Source organism: Etheostoma cragini, chromosome 24 (assembly GCF_013103735.1).
Source record: "Etheostoma cragini isolate CJK2018 chromosome 24, CSU_Ecrag_1.0, whole genome shotgun sequence".
In the NCBI taxonomy this organism is placed as follows: domain Eukaryota; kingdom Metazoa; phylum Chordata; class Actinopteri; order Perciformes; family Percidae; genus Etheostoma; species Etheostoma cragini.
In genome coordinates this window covers 2,422,802-2,445,330 of record NC_048430.1, presented here as the reverse complement: position 1 = coordinate 2,445,330, position 22,529 = coordinate 2,422,802, and the positions used below count along the sequence as shown (strand labels likewise).

Genomic DNA, 22,529 nt, shown 5'->3' with positions numbered 1-22,529 from the left:
CCCCCCCCCCCCCCCTCCCCATCGCTGCCTGTCATCCCGGGCTCCACTTTCTAATGAGATGCATGTAGGTTAGATGCCTCTCCTATTGAGTTGCTAGCTCCAGTACTTTAAGGGCCCACCTTTCACACGGCTTGAAATCCGAGCAGTGTTAGGACCAAAAAAGAAAAAGTGTCTGTAACATTTTTGTCTTTATTTTTTGGTTGAAGAGGACATCTTTTTAATCCGTCACAAATTAATTCCAATGCTCTCATCTCCTCTTCCTCTCCCTCTTCCTCTCACTGTTCCAGCACGAGATGATCAGCAGCAGCAGCGTCTATGGTAGGTGGAATTTTCATTAACTTATGCACTTTTTTTATTTTTTATAAATGTATCAGAAGGTGTAAAAATGTAAAGATGAATTCCACTAGCTGGTGAAGGTGACACCGCACATTGAGTGTATTTGTATGCATTTATTTCACTGTGTGTGTGTGTTCACACCTGCAGCTTTATTTCTAATTGTGCATTCATTTCTCTATTTCTTTTTCTATAGGATAAATCTTTAAAATTGTAGCAGACCTGTTTAGGTTTATTTTCCATTTTTATATTTTGCTCATATCACCCTAACACAGCCTTTTGTCATTCAGCAGCCACACTGCCACCTGGTAATTAATACAAGCGTGCAACATTTTGTATCACACATGGCTTCATTTGCAGCCCTGATTAGATTTTTCAAGACGTTAAAATCTGTTCTCAAATATTGCTCTTGAACTTTTTTCTTTTAAATCAAACATGCAGACAAGTGAGATAGATATGAGGAAAAACTATACACACTATCATACACACACACACACACACACACACACACAACTATGTGCAGAGTTTTCTTTTCATTTGAATATAAAAATAAAGAAATGGAATTGTTTAGGAACAAGTAGATGTGATTGGAGTCACAGTGAACAAGGCCTGTATTACTGCATAACCATGTGTACTATGTGTATTCATTTATTAGTTACACTTTGTTTTGTATTTATTACTCTATTGCAGTAAAGCTGCCAAATAGTAACACATTGAAGAGAGAGAATTGTGCATTAATAACAGGAATAAATAGCGATAATGAAAGACCGGGACCGCAAAAAAATATATCCTGCCTTCATTCAAATTTCAGGTACTTAAAAAAAAAAAAAAAGAATTCATGTGAGTGGTTTGTAACACTGCAGAGTGTCGTTGCAGGCAATGCTTTCTACGTTCATGTAGAACAATGGTGGATTGTTGAAATAGAAAATAGCCATCCCACCCCGTTGCAAGTAAGAACGGTAGCGGACACTTTTCGAGTGAATAGTTACGTTCAAGACCACAATGTGCTTTCTGTTGGGCTGAACTTCCACGGTTGCACATTCTTGGTTTTTGTAGCAGTTATTAGTGAGGACAACCTTTCACCTTTGAGCTTTTTCTCCTCTATCTCTTTTGCTTTCACACACTCTCACACACACACACACACACACACACACACACACACACACAGTTATTTGCATCACGTCATGTGCTGTTTTCTTCTCTTTCCTGCTGATGCACTTGTGTGCGTGTGTGTTTGTGTGTGTGTGTGTGTGCGTTTGTGTGTGTGTGGGTGTGTGTGTTACACATGTTGCATGTGCATTTGCTACAGTGTAAATGTGTGCATATTTGGGTTTATAGGTGTGTCCATATTCTCAAACTTTAACTGTAATATAGAATATAGAATGTTTTCTATTTGGACCACAAGTGTTGAAATGATCTAAAATGACATAAGACATACAGATATAAAGGTATGTACTTAATTACAATTGGCACATACAATTGCATATTTTATGCGCCTTTGTCATTTCAATTTGTTCATAATTGATGGGTATTGATTAAACCTGTGATGCAGATTTATGGATGTGATTTTATGAGAGATATTGAAGGACATGCAAAGAAGTCTCAATATATTGTTAGCTTGCTTTATTGCTGTTTTGGTGAAAGAAGAGAATGCTAGATGAACATATGGGGAGTGTGTGAGTGTGTGTGTGTGTGTGTGTGTGTGTGTGTGTGTGTGTGTGTGTGTGTGTGTGTGTGTGTGGGTTAGAGCCGCGAAAACTCAGGCGCAACCGTGTGTGTGTTGGTGCTGTGTGTAATGTAAATAATGTAGACACTCTGCGGTTTGTTTACTCCTCTAAGTCTATTTGCTTGCTACAGTCCCCGGCTTAAGATCCGTCCCTCTGCATCCGCTGTCTGCGCATGTTGCAGTGACAGTAGCAATAATCCCCCTCATTATACACGGAACGTATCGCCTCACATCTCCGGCAGCCCCCGATACAGCTAATAGGGACAGAGAGAGGAGAGATAACAGGAATAGAAGAAAAAGTGCTTTACAAACAGGCAACCCTTTACTCTGCCTTTATTTATCTAAATACTTTTCCCTCAAATGAATAGAGAGAGCCGGTGGGCTGCGAGGGTGGCTACGCTACTCCCAGTGGGGCCGTATAAATAAATTATCCTGACACTTTCTATCAGTCTGTAATGTTTACCATTAAAAGCTGTTTTACCGTCCCGGAGCCACCGGTGTGCGATCTAGCCCGCCTCGTGGGACTTCTGCCAGATGTGTGGAAATATTGTACTTTTTGGACACATACACACACAGACATGTGTTAGTCTCAGCCGCGTCCATATCAGTGGATTTCTCCTGTCTGCTCGTCCTGACAAAGGGCCTCTTCAAACGAGACGCAACCAGGGTTTTCATCTTTTAGCAAATATGTTAAGTGTTATCTTTTGTGCTCACGGCTCGCCGAGCGGAGCTGGACCCCATGGGAGCCCGGCGCATGCAAATAGAACAAATCCCTCTCGGACCCGTCTGTCTGTTTCACTCTCTCCATCTTTCCTCTCACTGTCTCATCTTTCTCTCTGCTCCCCCTTTTCCTCCCTCCATGTTTGCTCGACAGTGCGTCAGCCTGTCTTGTCTCCTTGCTCTCTTATCTATTTCACTCTTTGTCCACTTATTTTCCCCTCATCTCTCTCTCTTTCTCTCCTCTCCCCGTCCCAGAAGACAGTGCTGGGGCTGTGTGTGTCAGCTAACTGTAGCGCGGCTGTGTAAGTCTTTGTGTGTTTCCCTACATGCTCGCTGACAGCCCCTCCTCGCTGATCTAAGTTCCTCTCCCAGAGACAGCAGGCAGCTGTCGGTAGCGCCGCTGCCCGAAACACGTTTCCGCGTAGATGAGTGGACGCCTATTCCTTAAAAATCCTTGACACAATGATCCACTCAGTCCTCCTCCTCCTTTCTCTCCCCCTCCTTTCCTCCTTCAGTATTGGTACACTGGCTTTTGGGATTTAGTGGGGGGGGTCAGTGTTGCTGTGACTGGCAGTTGTTGGTTGGTGGATTATTTTTTTCCCATGTTGCAATTGGAGTCAACCCTTTCCTCAAACACTCACTCACCCACAAATTATATTCATTGTGCCCTCATGTCTTTCTCCCAGTGCCGACTGGTTATTATCCAGTCAAATATCCGATGGGTGTACTTAAGGCGAGGGGTATCCACACAAGACTGACTCCGGGGTGGAATGATACTTTCAGCTCACTACTGCGGAACCTGCCGTAACCTGCAATGCTTTATACCAACATAATGCTTTTATGTATCAGGTGTTTTATCAGGTTTCCAACAATGCTCAGCATGTGATGTTACTGATACTGTTGAGTTAGGTATTGTAAAAGAAAATCTAAGCAAAATCCCAGAGAAGAAACCTGTAAATCTGCATCTGACAAATGCATTTCAAATGATCTAACGGCCGTTTTCAAGTCAACATAAAAAGTAAGAACAGTCACTACCTTTACAGACCAGATCATTGCCCTTATAATAACAGCTGAGAACCTTTTAGACCAGTAGAGCCAAAGCTGATCTAAGATCCGTGTCACCAAATTTCCCAATTTTTCCGCCTCTTATTTTCCACCCATGAAGAGACATTTAGCTAAATTCATCTCCATGTTAATTCTAGCATTAAAAAGCATTATCTCACTTTCTTTGAACTCCGAATCCCCCAACATTTTTGAAGTTCCTTTGGTTTATGTAATGCGTCAATTTCATAGGTTTTAAACAAATCAAAGCTGTAGATTTTTTTCCGCCCTCTCCTTCCTTCCTTCTTTGCAATCCACTGCCCCCTTTTCAGAATTTTAAGCAGACCACTGCTCACTTCTCTTTACTCTTTACCAGCAATCTCCACCACACATGGCCCGGATTCTCAGGCAGATATTTAAACATTCAGCATGTGGAAGTGTTAAATATGCTAAGGACTTATTAAAAAAAAGAAGAAAAAAAAAATCTAACTTCCACTTTGGAATATTCCGCACCATTAGACAGCGATAGAGATGGCGGCGTGAAGCTTATCCTTTACATTGTGCCTTCAAATGAGAAAGCACGGTTTCTAATTAAGTTATTGCCATGGAAGTCTTAAGTTAAATTGTGCATTGATATGCAGAGGAGCTCATCACTCATTTGGCCCGACGATGGAAAACGCCAACGAGAGCCTTTTTTTTTTCCACGCAAGGGCCAAAGAAAATGACAACTAGGAGAGAGAGAAGGGCTCTGACTGTAATCTCTCGCCGCTGCTGCTCTTCAGTCTGGCTCTGGCTGGATGATCTGATTTTGGTCACAGCGAGCTCGGGCTAGATAGTGACCGTCTTCAACCCCCACCCCCACCCCCACCCCCACCCCCACCTCCCGTCTGCAGCTCAGCCTGGACGTCTTGATTAGCGAGGCATCTTGCGCAAGCGGCAAGTAAGTCAGACACTTTTGTCTGTGCGGCGGCAAAGGTGTGTGTGCGCGTTAATGAACAATGGCTCATTGGGTTTGAGGGAGAACTGGGGTGTGTGTGTATGTGTGTGTGTGTGTGTGTATGTGTGTGTGCGTGTGCGCTTGGCAGGCTGCCAGGGGATGGACACAAAGGATGTTGAGTGGCTGGGCGTGTGGCACAGCATCTCTGAGCTGCCTGTGGCCTCTGGGAGATGGACCCAAACTGGGAGCAAAAGCAAAAACAACTGCTGGTTCTACATAGCAATTAAATTCATTATCGAATAGTCTGCCAATGCTTTTTTTTTTTTTTTTCGATTAATGGTCTGGTCTGTGTAAGGTCAAACAAATAGTGAACAAATACCAATCACAGCTCCCTAGAGGCTAAGCCAACGTCTACACATGCCTGGTTTTGTCTCATCAAAAACTCCTTAACATCACATATTTTTATATTTTTAAATGACAATAACAAGTGGCAAATCCTTAATTAATAGATGACTTAAATAGTTGCTGATGATTTTTCGGTGGATGGACTAACTGTTTCAGCTCTAGTCTACGTTATGTCTAAGTTGCACCTGCATGTACAATATACAGTGATGCCATTGATTAGAGTCACAACTAAGGGTTTAACTGTAATAGCATTAAATCTTCAGACAATCAATATCTGTCTATCCCAGTTTCCAAGAGCCCACAGCAACGTCTTTAAAGATCTCATTGTGTCCGGCCGACACTCCAAAAACGATATAAAAGATATTGATTGTACAATCATATAAAGCAGAGAAACGCAGATAATCCTCATGTTGGAACCAGAGAATCTTTACTATTTGTACTTTAAAAATGACTTCAGGAGGACTTGTTGATGTACCAAGGCCGGCTGGGCAAGAAAGGAGTTTGTATGCTTACCTGTGATTATGTGTGCATGCTTGTACTCTGTGTGTGCGTGCATGTGCATGTGCGGGCGGGCCAAGTTTCCCTACTGGAAGCATGCGAGAGCATTAGGATGTTGCTTGTACAACTCAGTTGGCAGGATGGACACATGTGGTAGATAGCTAATGATAGCATGCAGCGTATAATGAGATCCTACTCTCCGTCTGTCTCCCCTACCTGGCATCATGCATTAACCATACAAGAGGAAGAGGAGGCACGCATGGTATTGACTTTTGAGTGGGTGTCTGCTTGTCCGTTGTTGGTTTTGTTTAGAACTCGGAGGTCAGCATGGCTGCAAGCGCCGCACATTTATAACAAGTATGTTTTTTGTTGTTGTTTTTTTTCATAGTGGGCGATCATTTTTTTTTGTGAGGCGAGAATCTGTCCTCATCCACACAGCTTGCGCTCTGTTAAATGCTTGTAAATTGATTTTGGAAGTGTTGCAATGTATATGCTTAACAAGCCAAATGGGTTCAATTTATGGGTTAGTTTTGTGTTCAGAAGATTATTCTATTAATGTATTCCACACACTCATAATCCACAGTATGTTGGGCGTGAGGGAGGCATTGGCAGTGGTCCATCTTCGTGCCCAGTAACATATATTTATCCTCTTCACTACACAATCCTCTAGGCCGCTCAAATCCCCCAGGGGGTCCCAATGACATGCTTACTAATGTGTGCTTTGGAAACGGAGTGCTATTGTATCCCCTAAATCTCACAAAGCACTGTATGATTTGCCCATTGTCGTTAAATCGCTTTGCTTGTGCCAAGTACTTGCATCTCACAGAGGCTTAATGCTTTGAGGGTTTCAGGGACAGCTTCGAGTTCCTCTTTTGTTGATTTCGGGGAAAAATGCCAAGACTGCTGCGCTGAATATTGTTTTGAATATGGAGGAGGGAGGGGAAGAGGGGCCATTGCCAAGCAACTCCATTGAGCCCCGTGAATGGGCCATTCATATTTAGGAGAATCACCCAGATGCCATATTGTTGGCTCAACAACGCTAAATATTCACCAACAAGGCTGGGATTGTAACAGGTTTTTCAATTGTGCATGTGTGGAAAAGGACGTTGGGAAATCGGGGAAAAAACAGTTCAGCCCTCAGTCACTCTGAAACGAGTGCATATTAAAGACCAATGTGACATAATAGTGTTACTACTTTGATTAAAAAAAGCATTATTTATGTTGGTTGTCATGTGAGAATAGAGGTATTGGTCAAAATAGTCTTTCTTTTTCCTCCCTGCAAGCATCAGGTACCCTCAGCGTGGCTCTGTACAGGATGTCAGTCACATTATACATTTTAAAAAGAAAAATACCCCACACATGTATAGCGTAAGACAGGTGCGTCGGAGTGGGACGGGTGGTGTAAAAGTTGTCATGAAACTCCTGCACACTGTCTAACTTGCAAAGATCAATTTGCAAAATAAAGCAACTCAAAGGGACTTTAGTCTTAATATATCTTGTAAATAAACACCTTTTTAGGAAAATGTTTAAATGTATTAATACTGTTTTGATATACACATGTATTCAATATATGTGCTATTATAGTGTGTCATCAATCCATTTGTTAAATGTTTATATATATATATACTTCTTATTTGACAATAAGGGGATTGAAAGTGTTATTCTGAAAGCTGATAAATAATGTATTTCTGTAATCAACAGCCTCACCACTTACCAATATGTATTTTAAGCCTATACCTATTACTAATTTGGGATATTATTCATTTTCCAGTGTGTTAAAAATGACATTTAGAAATACCGGTGCCACATGAAGTAGGAATTTAACTGTACTGTGAGCCTTTAGAAGGTTACAGTCGAAAGTGCAAAAAGAAAAAAAGGTTTAAAATATCACTTTTGTCCAAGCAGTTTCTGAAGCTCATCACTGCCGTCAGATGTGTGGTTAACAAGAAGCAGGGCAGGCTGCTTGCTACAGCGGCATCAGGACAGCAGGGACTGGCGGGATCGGATCCCAGACCAGCAGGGTCATACAGCCGAGGCTCGCATAAGGTCCGGCTTTGGAACTGCCACTGTAAGCAGCTAAACCCTGTCCCTGTCCCTGTCCCTGCACCGTCAAACGGTCTATATAGGACTTTCCAAAATGTCATTGTGCTCTTTTATGTCATGCATGCACTGAGTATTAATCACGGCTGGATCTGCGCCTGAGAGGCTGATCAAATTTATTGTTTGGCTGCACGGGACAGTAATGGGTGTTTAATTACTCAATAAAAGCCCTTTTATAGATTCCCAGGCCTCCTGTGTGTTGAGCAAATGGTATTGATCTGTCTCCGGGCTGCAACATGATAGCCTGTGAAGGAGAATTAGAGCCCTTAGCCTGCTAGCGCTTTCTCATTCATTAGCTGCATTAGCCAGAGGGTGGTTAAGACGTAGCATCATTGTTAATACCAGAGTCTCAAAGGTTGTTGTGTCTGCCTGGTGTTGTAAAGCTCCGTGCACCTCATTTACACAAATATGGATTAGATGAGCAATGAATAACATTGACTGGTGTGGAACGCGTTTGTATAGGGATCTCCAAGAGAGTCGTTTCTGTTTTTGTTTTTTAAACATTTCCCTCTAACCACAGTATAACCCACAAGACTAAATTTGACGCCCCTAGCCAAGCTGTGAGCTGTAATAGTCAGGCTACCGTCTAGACCGCATGTTTAATCCCACCTCTTCCCCACCTTCTAATCTGTAATCTGACAGCTCCTCTTCCTCATCCTCAGAGGCCTAATTCTAGATCTCTGTCCTCCTGCTCACTCTGCAGCCTGGACTCACAGAAGGAGAAAAAGGCTGAATGATGATGACAGTGAGCCGTCCCGTGCCTCCCTATGGTTTTCCATGCAAGCATACATGTTTGGTGTTCATGTCCAGGCCACTGTATCTTTTTTTTTTTTTTTTTTTTGCCTAACTGCATCTGCCTTGGGTCCATTGTTCTTTTATGTTCAGAGCATATTGCTGCCTCTGTGAGCCAGCACCACTTCTCTTGATGCACGACAAAAACCACTGCAGTATCTCCCTTGATGTGTCTATATCAAATGAATGTGGCCTATTACAGACGTGGTGGAGTCAGTTGGGTGGCTTTGTGGACGAAAAAAAGGGCCTGCAAGGGACCATGAAAGAGACATTGTCCACTATGGACCATACAGTTCCTTTGTAGATAAATGGATTTTCATGCTTATCAACCAGGACACTGACATGAGTGAAAACTGTGGAGAATGTGGAATTATTCTCACTCTACGGCCGTACACATGGACAACTGTAGTTTCAAGTGTGTGTGGTCTTTCATTGTCCTGCAGCAAGGCTTTTTATTTTTTTCTTTGGGTGTATCATTCAATTTGGAACAATGTGCACTGTTAATGCCAGAACTGGGCATCATGCATGCAGCCAACTATATCTGTCTGGGAAAATGTTATAAACTGTACTGGATGTAGATACTGTTGGAGTTGGGGGACTTTAAATCTCTCAATTGTCAACTTTATCAGAACAGAGTAAGCATGCATTTATTCTTACTCAATCGAATTTGGATTAGAAAAGGATCCATTTGAGCTGGCCGATATGGGCGATATTGATATAATGATATTAATAGGAATACTTTTCAGACAACATTTAAAATGAAGGAATTGATGTTCAGTGCAAACAGAAGATAAACTGAGTATTTGAAAATGTTTGCAATTACTTTTTTTTTTACATTTTTAAGTTGGAATTTTATTTATAATAAAAATTGTATAAAAAATGTTTTTATATAACAACAAAACAGAAAGCTTGCCTGTCTATTTAAATATGCTCTCTGTAAACTGATGTCTGCTTGGCTAAAGATAGTTTTGAGGAAGCATTTTGTCTACAGAAATAATCTCGGCCATTGCTTTACTTTTGTTTTTGAACTGCTCCTAGCAGGTAGCTTGACAGTTGTTGAGTGTAAATGACAAAAACTTCCATTAAACTTAAAGGTTATCGCACTTTAGCTGCTTAAGCTAACGTTAACGGTCATGTCATGATCATGTTCAAGTATTTTTCAAGTAACTGCATTGTTTAATTTGATTCTATTCAATTTATAATCACAATTTAAGACAGTATTAGTCAGACTAATTGATATATTTTCCTCAAATTGTTCCAGCCTATGAGGTTCTTAAAAAATCTTTTACCAATTTTGTCAGTGTTTTGGCTACAGCTTGCTAAGAATTATGAATTTGGGCTTCAGAATTTTGTAAAAATAACACTTTATGATCCAAGAAATTTACAACTCCAACCAAAGCCGTCATTATTACCCAAACCCAAAGCGAAGCATGGATCATCATTCAAAAAATACAATAATTTAGGCCTATACGCAAACATATGCAAGTTAAGAACAAACCCCCAACGGACCTCAACCTACCCCCTTGTTTCATGTTCTAATCCTCGGGACACGTGTACGTATATGCAAGCATGCCCACACAGACATTAAACCCTGCTCCCATTCGGCTGCCTGTGGGGCTCGAATGAGAAGCGATGTCTACTCGATGCGGAGCCAGTGATCTAGGTAATCTGCCTGTGCTGTGGGACAGGTCTATTGGTCCACAAATCAATTGGCTTCATGTCCGTGCCATTAGGCTAACATGGCGCTGCTGAGGCGCTCAGAGCGGTAAACAGACTGTTTAATTCCCCTGGACACTGGCCAGGTGGACACTCCTCCTCCTGCTGCTTCCTCCTGATCCCTCCGTTTTATAATTTTTTTCTCTTCCTCCCCTCATTCTACCGTCCTCTTACATTCACTCCACTTGAGTCAATGCTATATCCTCAGAGGATGAGTGCTAACAGGAATATTGCTTGGAGGGGTTGCGTGTGTGTATGTGTGTGTAAAGAGGAGAGATTTTGGCCAATGAACCCTTGCTGTGCTCTGTCCTCCAGTGCTGTGTCTATACTGAGTAAGTGATCCCTTGGGATGCAGTACACACATCATCCCTCCCAATCTCTCTCTATTTCTCGGCCTCTCTCCCTCTTTCTCCCTCTGTATGTGTTTGTTTCGGTCTTTGTTTCTCTCTCAGTGTATCTCTTTCCCATTCTGTCTCTGTCTCTCTTTCTCTTTATATATACCCCACCCCCTCCCTTTTTCTTTCTATCTCCAGACAGAGGCAGCAAACAAGTACAGTAATATGAGGGGGCTGCATCAGAAACAAACACACACACACACACTCATGATTAGAAAAATGCAGATTTATGCCCAGGCTGCAAGAAGTTTATCACTTTTTTTTTTGCACAGCTACACCAAATAAAACAACACCTCCGTGCTCTCACTTTTGGTTTCCCTATATGGACGCGACTAATGACTTAGCTTGTATAACGTCAGCAATTCAATTTATCCACTTCACCGCCGCGCGTCCTGTTTTGTGCTCAGCTTTGTGCTACGGCATGGTAATTGAGCCAGCGTGTCTCGACAGATGAGTGTTGCTGGCAGTATCACTGTTGTGCGTCTCATTTCCTGCACGCTGTTGCCGATTGACTGATAAGATAAGAGGCCCGTAGCCACGTCTGAGAGCTGCAGCGCAACTAACAACCTGATGAACGGCAGCGGCGAAAGCCTTGATCCGTGATGAAGGGGGGGAAATCTGAGTGTAACATGCACAGAATAAACACAGAATTAAATGTGCATTTGGAGCATTATTTGAAGCTGCTGCTGGACAGCAAGCCTTTGGAGAAGGACACAGTGTTGTGGTTTCAGATTTGCTCGTAGTGCCAGAACGTTTTACTGTTGCTAGGAGACGCTGAAACCCTCTGACACATCTGGTCAGCTGTTGCACAAGATGTTGACAAGGGTTGGAGCATCTGCAACAACATGACATTGTTTACCAAATGAAACGGTGTGTAGACCTAATGTCAATCGGTTTTTCAGCCATGCAGGTACCGTAGGGCTGCAGGCTGAGAATATGTCTTCAGAAAGAGGCAGTCATCAAGTTTAGAGTGTAAAAAAAAAAGGGCTTAACAAAAAAAGGTTTCACTTTGCAGGAAATTACTGTATCATGTCAGCTTTCCAAAAATGAAAATATCATGACCTGAATATCAAGCTGTGCTGTTGGCCCTTTGTTCCCCTGCCTTGACTCATCTCCCTCCTGGGACTTGAGTGGCGGGATGACATTCCCCCTTCCAACAGGACAGCAGAGTCACTCCTTATCTTATGTCACAGCTCATCTCTTCAAAAACTGCTAAATCGCACAATATTTCTTTTTGTTGCTATTCTTCAACCTGATCTCTACCCGATCTTATTCTATCTATCCATCTTCTTCATGGAACAGAAGACGTTTATCTCTCAGCGTCTTTTACCTTTGTGTAGTATTTTTGTGTCCAGGCGACAAACAAGTACAGATCCTGTGTTTGCCTCAGGGTTGGAGCTGCGCTCTGCAGTACTAAAGCTGTAATTATTTATTTAGAGTGACAACAAAAGTGTCTAATGCGGCTGGTGAGAGAAATATTGCACTGTAAAATATGTGCCAACACACACACACACACATCCACACTGTTATCAAGGTTCTTGGATCAGGCAGAACTGTAGGGAACATGCCAAATAGTGAACAGAGAGGGATGAAATATCTCTTTTCTGTTGGCTGATGGGTGCTGTAGTACTACGCTTTCCCCTAACCTACAGAAATCCACAAGCCTAGGGAAAGTGATTCTGAAGAGTTGTCAAAAGAAAAGGTTATTTCAAGTTAGAAATTCTGTGTACACATTTAGTATCAACAGCTTCTGTTCATAAACTGGCCTCTTCAGTCATCAGCAACAAACTATAACCGTTTCTACTTCAACGCTGACTGGAATGTACAGATCTTTATCAAACATTTCACATTTCTATCAGCTGTATTGTAAGCAGTTGAATGAACTGAATTGTTCAGGCCAGCAACTTCAATTTGTGGAATTGTAGTCTACTGGCTGCCTGGCCTTAGTTGTGACATCTGAGAAAAAAGCTGCTTATTAGATCTAAAATGACTAGTTGATTATTGGATTAGTAAGCCCAGTTCACATCTTCTCTCTGGTGTAAATATTAGGTTTGATTTGTCTATGATGCTAAATTGAGTATCAATCGGCTCTAGGCTGTTGGTCAGACAAACCAAAACACATTTTTCTGGCCTTTTAACTTTAACTAACTAATTGAAAATGATCTGTCTTCTGAGCTACTTTCTAATTGCATCTACGACTGGAAATAAAAATACTCTTCCACGTTTTCATCCATGTGTGTTGCCAAATTCCAAATGTGTCCTCCTTTACTCCTTAGATAATTTGGTCTTATTATTATCCATTAATAATAGTATTCTCTATGCTAAAAGTAAAATAGAGAATACTAGTTATCTCTGTGTTGCGTTAGCTAAAAGAGGAATAGCCTAGATGGGTAAGAGTTCATGTAATGGGTCAGACGGACAGTGAATTAGAGTATGAGGCACCGTTGGAGATTTTAAATGTAAATGCATAATCACATATCAGACATTAATTTTCGGGTGTACTGATAGTTCTGATTTGATTAAAAGGTGGCCGACCTACTTTAGAGTTAGTAAGTTTTCCTAATATTTTTAACAGAAGAGGTGGTGGTTGCATTTTATGTATTAATCTACCCATATAGACAGCAGGTTGCAGAGTACAGGGCTTTAAATACTTTATACTGCATTTTTTTATTAGTACAGCTGAGAGAATCTGCCAGCGGTGGATGTCATTGTAGCCTGTGAAATCAGCCGTAGGCGCATAAACTGAGACGCATGTGGTCACAGTACTGAGCCTACTACCGTGTCCCTCGCCTGTGAATGTGATTACAGCTATTGATCGATAGACAATGACACGATGCTGGTGGATGTCACCTGAGGAGAGCGCACGTGTGTGTGTGTGTGTGTTTGAGTGTGTGTGAGTGTGTGAGAAAAACAGAAAGGAAATGTGTGTCCATATGTTGGTGCGTTGGTCCATATGCTGCTGTCCACACATGTACAGTACATACAGACTGTACGCCGGTGTGTGTGTGTGTGTGTGTGTGTGTGTGTGTGTGCATGTAAACCCAGATCCAGTGTGGTAATGTGAGATCAGACGTAGCCTGTTAGCCGGAGCCTTACATCTGCTGTCAGCCACTCGCTCTAACTCTGTTAAGGACATTATTGATTGCTCATTATTACCCCGTTCCCTGAAAGATGAGCGTCCCCTATGATCACATTAAATCTCTCCTCTGTCCAATTCTCCTGAGAGGCCTTCTGCTCATCGGTGCCCATCAAATTCCTCCTCCGAGATCTGATATCAAGCAGCCTGACGTTTTTCATTGCCTCTGGTTCTCTTTGCGTCTTGTTTGATTTACTCCAAATCACTGTCTTTTTTCTTTCTTGTTTTCCTTTCTTTCTTTTCAGTTAAGCTAATTGATGTCGTTAGTCTGTGTAATGGAAATCAGCAAACACGGACGAGCCACATTTGAAATAATGGTTTGTTTTCTTGTTATTAGCGCAAGGAGACGCGTCAGGTTTTCATGTTAACTTTGTGATCCGTGTTTATTGACTTGATAGCAAACAAGAGGAGCTGACAAGAGAGTCTTAATATGTACTTTATTTGTCAGAGTGGGGCTATTTTAGCTCTGTTCCATTTTATTTAAAAGGCACCAACCCCTCATTGTTAAAGCTTTGTCTTCAAACTATCATGTCAAACTTACAGTCTCATTCCACATTTCACACGTTTGCCTTTGAATTTGCTTACAAATTCAAATGCCTCCCCTTTGAAGTTGTGTGCCCTTTCTCGTGCCTCACGTTGTCATTTTTCGCTGACAATAAGCAGTTGTTGAAGGTGTCACGCGTCCGCCAGCCCCTGTAAAGTTTGGCACTGTTGAAATCCAGCCCTCAGTGAGAGGCCATCTCATCGGCCGCCGCCGTCCCCATGAATAATGCAGAGCTATCGACTGTGTCAGTCGAGTGCGAGGAGACGCGGCGGCCGTCAGCTTGATATTCAGCTGCTGAAGCTGACTGGATGCCCTCACTTTCAGACAAACTGCTGGCAGACTGCTCTGACTTGAACAGTCAGACAGGACCTGAATCTGCTCTTATGAGATGAATGCATTAGTGTTGCTGTGGTGTCCCAAGGAAGCCAGAGTTTCTGTTCAAGAGGCAGATATGAGTGGAGACGCACATGAGTGTGTATATAAATCTGTATAACCACATATTTGTATTGTATATCACACCAGATCCACAGCTGTGCAGTCTGTGTGTGTGTGTGTGTGTGTGTGCGCGCGTGCTTATATCGTTCTTTAAATGTGTTTGTGTGTGTACGTGCATCCTCCAGCCGGCAGCCTGCAGAGAGCTCTAGTGAGAATCTCCTGCCCCCTCGTACGACCAGTTCAGTCTCAATGCCACCGATCGATGGGCGTATTGATCCGCTGTTTGACTGTTTAGACAACCTGTGTGAATTCCAGCATAATTTGAGCCACAGTGGATTTAAAGATGTGCGCAGGCTTCTAGAGCGCACGCCGCTGTCATACCTGAGCGCTCGGTCCTTCTAACACCCGGAGCTGCAGATACACAGCACATGTGAGTTCAGATGGAGAATAAGCAGCTGTAGGACCAGCTTGACAGCCTTGTTGAGGCGTCCTGATGGGTCTGTGCGGTCCGGAGCTCAAAGCAGCTATCAGTAGAGTTTGAATCCAGATGCATGTACTTAAGTGACATGTCCTCTTATTTTACTCTCACCTATCCTGTCAGTCAGAACTACATCCTGTAGATTCTGGTGTCACACAAAGCGTAACTTGCGATCACTAAAGTTTTTTTTCCAACTAAGCAGAGAAGTTGACATTTATTTAGCTTCTTTTTTTTACGTGGATCTGAGTCTAAGCGACTCCTTCATTTTTCCTTTTTTTGTTGGGACAGTGAGATTGCGTGAGTTGGCAGATCTTACCAGAATCTATATGAAGTGTGCAGGGTTTGACACTTCAAACATGCACTGTGAAGGATCCTGCGAGTTCACAGGCTGGGGGTAGAGGTTATCCCAGCTAGGGCCTCTTCAGTAATCCACACACCCCACCTCATGCGCGCACGCACACATGCACACACACCTTCGCACGTGCGCCACTCACGGAGGGCGTTAATCTCCACCAACTGCTGTTGAACTCTAGTCTTGCTTGCTTGCCAATTTCCTCCACTGGAAAAATCCATCTTAACAAGTCATTTGACAGCTTTAATATTGTCCTTTTTATTTATTAGCATTGATGATGAAACAACAGTTAAAATATCTTCTTTACATTTTTCCATTATTTCAAGAATTTCATCAGCTGTTTAGCACAATGCTTTACTTATTTTGAAGAAAGTAATACTTGTTGTCATCTCGTTAAAACGAAAAGAAAAAAAAAAGTTTTTGCAGTGTAGTTAGTATTTGGCACCAAATTGGCCTGCTGTTGTCAGAAGTAACAAACTGTGGAGCCGTGGTCCAAGTCTACTGTCTGACTGAGTGCACACCCCCTCTCCCCACCACCGCCGCTACACCCCCCACCCCCCCTTCTCCAAACCACCCACCCACACACATAAGCACACACATTGAGACAAACACAGCCCAGTGCAGACAGACATAAATGCATCCACAGATGGTGACACTCCGGCAGTCACTCCTGGGCTGTCTGTCTACGTGCCAGTGATGATAACACACACACACACACACACAGACATATGCACACACATACACACATCCTGGCGGCAACAAACACGGTGATGCATCATTGAGCATCGGCTGGTTTTTCTCTAACTGCTGAGGGGAAATCAGTGTGGTGTTAAGTAACCATTCATGTGGAGCCGAGACCACACACAAACAAACATCACACCTACACTTATTAAAATACATTTACCTCGGCAGAATAATATAATAGGATTGAATAGTATGAAAGTTCTCTCACCAAACAACTTAGTATCTGGGTACTGTTGAAGCTTTTCCACAAGTGGGATCATTGATATGTTAATACACTCCAGCATCACTATTTAATTCCCTTGACAAATATCTCTTTCAAACTCTTCCTTCAATTGTGATATATTCATTTGTTGATGCATTGTTAATGTTTCCACTCTGGACCGGAGTATGCTGTGTAGGTAATCGCCCACTCTGGGGCTGCGGCGCCGCTGTTTGTGATGTGGATCTTCCTGAGGATTGTATTTGAATAATGAGGGAGGCTGGAGCGTTCTCTTGTGCAGAGTGTCTCAGCGCTGCTGCAGTAAATGACCTCTGAATAGTTGTTTTGGATTAGCCATCAAAGTCTTCTCTCAAAGTGGCCAATAGATAGGTACTTCCAGAAATGAGTCACTTGAAAATGATCATTGCCGCCGTTGCCGTATAAGATAATGGATAACCATTACACTCCATTTTCCCCAGCTCCTCACCCACACAACGCCTGCTCTTGAAATATGATGCATCCACTGTGCTTAGTGAGCACTTAATGTCCAAAAGCACCGTGTTTGTTGAGATTTACAACTGCGCCGGCGGGAGGGGGGCAGAAGAAAGAGTGCGTCGTCGGCGAATAATGTTGTTCACTCAATAATTATCTCATTTTATTTACGAAGACAGACAGCTTTAGACGAGGTTAGAGGCGTCCTCTCTATTATCTCCACCTGCCACCCCTCTACTGCAGCGCCCCCCCGGCCCTAAATGACGTCCTTCATGTTGAGGACTTTCCAAAGTTTCCATCGAGGTCCAAAAGCTTCCTCAACACCGCTTGTATGGAAGAGTGTAGGGGAAGGGAATAAAACCCTGACAAAGTTACAGTCCACCTTTCATGCATTGGTGGCCGGATCAATGTCATTTCTAAAAGGATTAGGCCTCCTCTCAGAAATCTATTTTAATTACTCAACACACAGGTTAACAAAATGGTGGTGGTTCACAGGTATGGATCTGGGCGTAGGAGGAGTATTGATAGTATATGGCCCATGTTAACCTCAGGTCACTCTGAAAGATCCTGTGCCTCAGGTTGGAGCACCTCAGCAGCGGCCTCAGAGCAGTTTGAAGGGAATTCTCCTGACAAGCACTGAGGACATGGTCAGTGTAGCTTTAACCTCTTTAAAAATGTCTATATCTGAAATATGGTTTTCTTTTTAACCAAGATACCACCAAAAAATGGATTGGATTCCTTACAACGCTCTCTGCAAATACAACTGATCACTTTCATTCCTGATGAAACTTATCTGTTGGTTTATATCAGAGCTCAACTATTATTAATATTAAGTACAATTTTTTTATTATAAATGTTGGTTATTGACCATGAATTCCCCAAAATAGTGTAAAACTAGTGGTAGAAAGGTGGTGTTAGTGAAAACGATAAAGAAGTCTGAAAAAGGGACGAAAATGTCAAATCTTTGTCCGTTTTTTAACCCGGGAGGACAACACAAGGGTTAACTGACACCAGAGTAGGAGGACGTTAGTCTTAGGACGGTATTTACTTGTCTTACACAATAAGCAGAGGTTATCTATCAGGCATTATTTTAATATCAATAATTTCAGCTTGTGTTGCTATATGGGCTGCCTGCCACTATATTAAACTGCAATGTGAAGATGATACCACATTCTGGTTCTCACTTTGTTTCCACTTTTTATTAAAAGACTACTACTGTACTTACTTACACTTACCTACTGTGTCTACAACTTACAAAGCCTCAAAGTATGCTTAATGTAAGGGTTTACAAGTGTTTTATTGAGCTAATAAGTGGTTATTCAGTGCTTTTGTAGATCAGTATGAGTTAATAATGACTGTAATAACTTATAAAGCCATTAGTAACAATGTGTAAACCTTTAATAAAGATTGAGTCATTGGGGATTCTAAGTGGCTTTCAGTTTATAAATGTAATATAGCAGTAATATCAATTAATAGGGAATAAAGACTTAATTAACTACTTGTAAACCTTTAAGAAAGTATGCTTATTAACATAGATTTATTCAGTTAATATGGCTTTGGTAACAGCGCGTACACTGTAAAAGAAAATGATATGATTTTTTAATGACTTTAGCTTGTTATTGTATGTTTATAGATCAGTTATATGAATTAATACATGATTTTAGAACTTTAGATAATGGTCAAAAATCATAATAAATAAAGCCAGTAGTAGCAACTTGAATTGAATGAATTGTTTGATATTGTTTATAGATCAGTTGTATGAATTAATACATGATTGATTCCTTTAATAAAGCCAAGGTAACAATTTATGAGTCCTTACGATATATTGTACAAGGTATTACCTGTGTCTTTATAAAGTCAATACATTGCTTATGGATTAGTATTCAGATCTATTAACAAGTTATTCATCCTGAAGAAGACATGCTTTCTTAGTTTATAGGGTGTTACTTGTGTCTTTATGACGTTAATAAATTGTATGTGCATTATTTATTAACAACTATTAACCTAACAAAGCCATTAGTAACATCTTATTAAGCATTAATGAGCTATGCATTAGTAGGGGGTTATAAGTTGTTAGTAAAACATTAGTAACAACTTAGTAAAGTATGTTTTTGGTTGTTCAAGTTGTTGCAAATGACTTTATTAAGGTAAGATATGTATTAATGCTATGTGGCTCAGTAATAAGCCATTCTGTTAAACTGAGGTATGTCTTTTCTCCCCACTGATGATTTGTTCCCGGCGCTGTGATGGTGAGAGTCTTTACAGATGTTTTGTCCCCCAGATAAGAATAATCTATTTGCTTGTGTGCGTCTTCATGCCTGGGTGACCGCGTGTGTGTGTGTGTGTGTGTGTGTGTGTGTGTGTGTGTGTGTGTGTGTGTGTGTGTGTGTGTGTGTGTGTGTGTGTGTGCGCAGGGCTGTCTTTGAGAAAGGAACCCCACGTCGAGCCGGGTGATTAGGCACGCTGCGCTAGTCACAGGAAATGGAGTAGCTGACGGACAGGCCGAGTGCATTATAGATGAATGCCATGCGTTAGCGGCTCCGAGCCCCCGCCAAATATCTCTCAATTTCCTCTCTGAATGACAAAAGAAGCCACGCACAATTTCCTTGATCCGGAGCATTTGTTTAACTGCGCCCTACCCATTTAACCCACCCATTCAATAGTCTGTCTAGTAAAAGGAAATTTAGACAGTGTCAATTTATACAGCTCGAAGTTAGATCTGATACTGGCTGGCAGGGGTGGCCATGATATGCCTCTGAATGTAGTCAGAGAGTTATAGCGGTCTGATTTCTTCCGCAAGTTAAATTTAGAGTCATCATTAAATATACCCTAATATTTTTAACATTTACATACAAGAAGGAAGCCTATTTCTCAACGCTGAATTTCTTTTTACTTCAAACCTGCTCCACAAAGACATTTCAGAGTTTCATGGTCGCAGCAGAGGAAACTTATCACAAGGTCAAAGATCACAGATTACAATGAATATTTGATTTCTTTTTTTCTTTTTTTCTTTTTTTTAAGATGCTGTCATTTGTCAGATATCCTTATATCGCAGCTCCAAGCTGTCATCTTTACAGCAATCTCTTACTGTCTTTGAGTTAGTGACAGCTCATCTCTCCCGGTCACTCTTCGCTGTCTAGACTTTGAACTCGCTCTGTTTACTCCCTTATCTGTTGTTGTTGTTGTCGTCGCTGCTTTGCGACAGACTAGCAGTTGTAATGGTGAGCTTGAATTGCCGGCTTCAAAGACGTGGGTTCGGGCATGTTGCTTATTTGCAGAGGAGAAGTCAGGCTTGCAGAACAGTTTTGTGTCTCTTTTTGTGGTGATGGAAGAAGAATTTAGCTCACACATTTGACATTGACTCACTTTTTTTCTTTTACATTATTTTGACTTTTCGTGCAACTGTTGCTCTGAAGTGTACACATTACAGACAAACACAGGGAGTTTTGATTGCGTGTGTGTGTGTGTGTGTGTGTGTGTGTGTGGGGGGGGGTGCGTGCTCGCGTGCGTGCGTGTTTGTGCTCGCGCTGGTGTGACACCAGCTCATGACTAATTTCATAATTAATTGCCTTTTGGAGGACCTAATCACATTATTTGACTCTCTACTGTAGGTTGCGTGCCAATACAGCGTAGCCCGTGGCTTAGTCACAGTGTGCTGGACTCATTAACAAGGTGGTCCGGAGGTTGTCAAACACACACAAGGCCCGTGCGCATGAGAATACACACACTTGCGAAACAATAGCTACATGCAGCGCATATTCAGCCTCTTTTTTGTGGAGCGAATTAGAGGTTAAAAGATACCCTCTGGTGTATTTGATAAGGATTTGAATAAGATTTCCCCGGTGGTGTGTGGAAACAGGTCTCTTTTGATGAAGTTATCGCTTGTCATGCTGCTCCTTCTCCTCCTGCACTCAGTCGGGGACGGAGATTTAAAAAGATATGACATGATTGTTTGTTTTTGAAGGTCTTCAGTGTCTGTTTATGTTAGAGCGACAAAGAGGGGCACACATTTGTGTGTGTGTTTGTGTGTGTGTGTGTGTGTTTGCATATGGCGTGTTGACTTGTGCCGGCATGTCTTTTTCCACACACACACACACACACACACACACACACATGGCTTAATTATGACGTTACCAAAATGGGCAGTTTGCTCTGACATCCCGCTTGCAGAATCACACAGCGGACAGACTTAAAAGAGCTCATTAGCTCCCTCTAAAGAGCTGTTTACTGCACATACAAACACGCACAGTAATAGGCAGCTCTGTTGATGCAGATGGACGCCGAGTGTAATGAGAATGATTAGGCTTCTCTATGTGGAGGTTGGAGGAGGACAAATAAAAAAAAAAGGACTGGCAGACTTGACATTTCAGAAGCTGGAGAAGATTTCCTTTGGATGTTGTTTCAGCTGAGTGCACGATCTCTCTCCCTCCTTTCTTGCCGTGCAATCTCACACTTTTTTTACACACACACTTTACTGCATGTGTCCATCTAAATGCTTTGTAAATTTCCCCCAGGCCTTAAAACCTTTAAAAAGTTTGTGGAGACAAATCATATAAGGGGATATGCTGTAAGCTTGCAGCTCCATTTAGGTGCAATAAACAGAGAATAAAACAGAATGAATAGAAAGAATTCTGCTACTCTAGAAAAACTCTTTTAACTGAATGGTCTATATGTGTTATCCTGGCACTGACGAAGGCAAAACACAGAACACACTCATTTCAGTTTAAAAGCTTGGGGCAAATAGGGCTTCCTATAATTCTTTTCAAATTGTAAATAAGAAAAGGCCCTTGGAAGGTTTTTTTGGAAATGAATGACATGGTGGCATTCAGAGAAGTTTATCTTATTAACATCCGCACAAAAACACTATGATGGACAGCTGGGATTTTAACCCATGTCTTACTTCTCAATGTTTTAGTTTTTTCTCTTTTACAATGAATTCAATGACTTTTCAATCACTTCCCAAGTAAAGAGTGACGGAGTGTTGTGAGTTGTGCAACCTTTAACATTTTCCCAGTCCAACCCACCCATCCTGCACCAGCACATTAGGTGACTTTGCTCATTGCCCTTGGTTTACATCACATTGAATTAAAGGATACACACTGAATGATTCCAAAGTCAATCCTCCTCCGTTCCTTTCATATGTTTCTGAGAAGGAGCAGCAAGTTCAAAGCGCTCAGTTCAAAGTATCTGTCCTCATTTGAATAACGTAGAGTAATCGCTATTACCTTATTTAAATAGTGCAAGTTATCATTTGGCCTTCATTTGCATTGCTGGGGTAATCACTGCGTCTCTGCATTAACCTCATTATACAAGAGATGAAAGCCCTGATGGAGCCTGACACACTCTTTTATATATGTTATCTTTATTAATGATGGAATTAGAAAGATTCATGTTTTTTTTAAATGGAGGACATATCGCAGTTTGATGGACTGTCAAACTGTGTGGAGTGAAGAGTCTGTGTGATTCACTAGGCTTGTTTTATTTTG

The 22,529-nt window shown here is 41.8% G+C and overlaps 1 protein-coding gene across 1 annotated transcript in view; it reads left to right on the top strand.

Moving 5' to 3' along the window:
• Nucleotides 1-22,529, top strand: part of LOC117939256 (fidgetin-like) — a 34,012-nt gene that overhangs the window by 831 nt on the left and 10,652 nt on the right. Inside the window, exon 2 of the mRNA XM_034864448.1 lies at nt 288-318. Within this exon, the coding sequence (XP_034720339.1) occupies nt 294-318 (25 nt within the window). The 5' untranslated portion in view covers nt 288-293. The remainder of the gene's footprint in view (nt 1-287; nt 319-22,529) is intronic.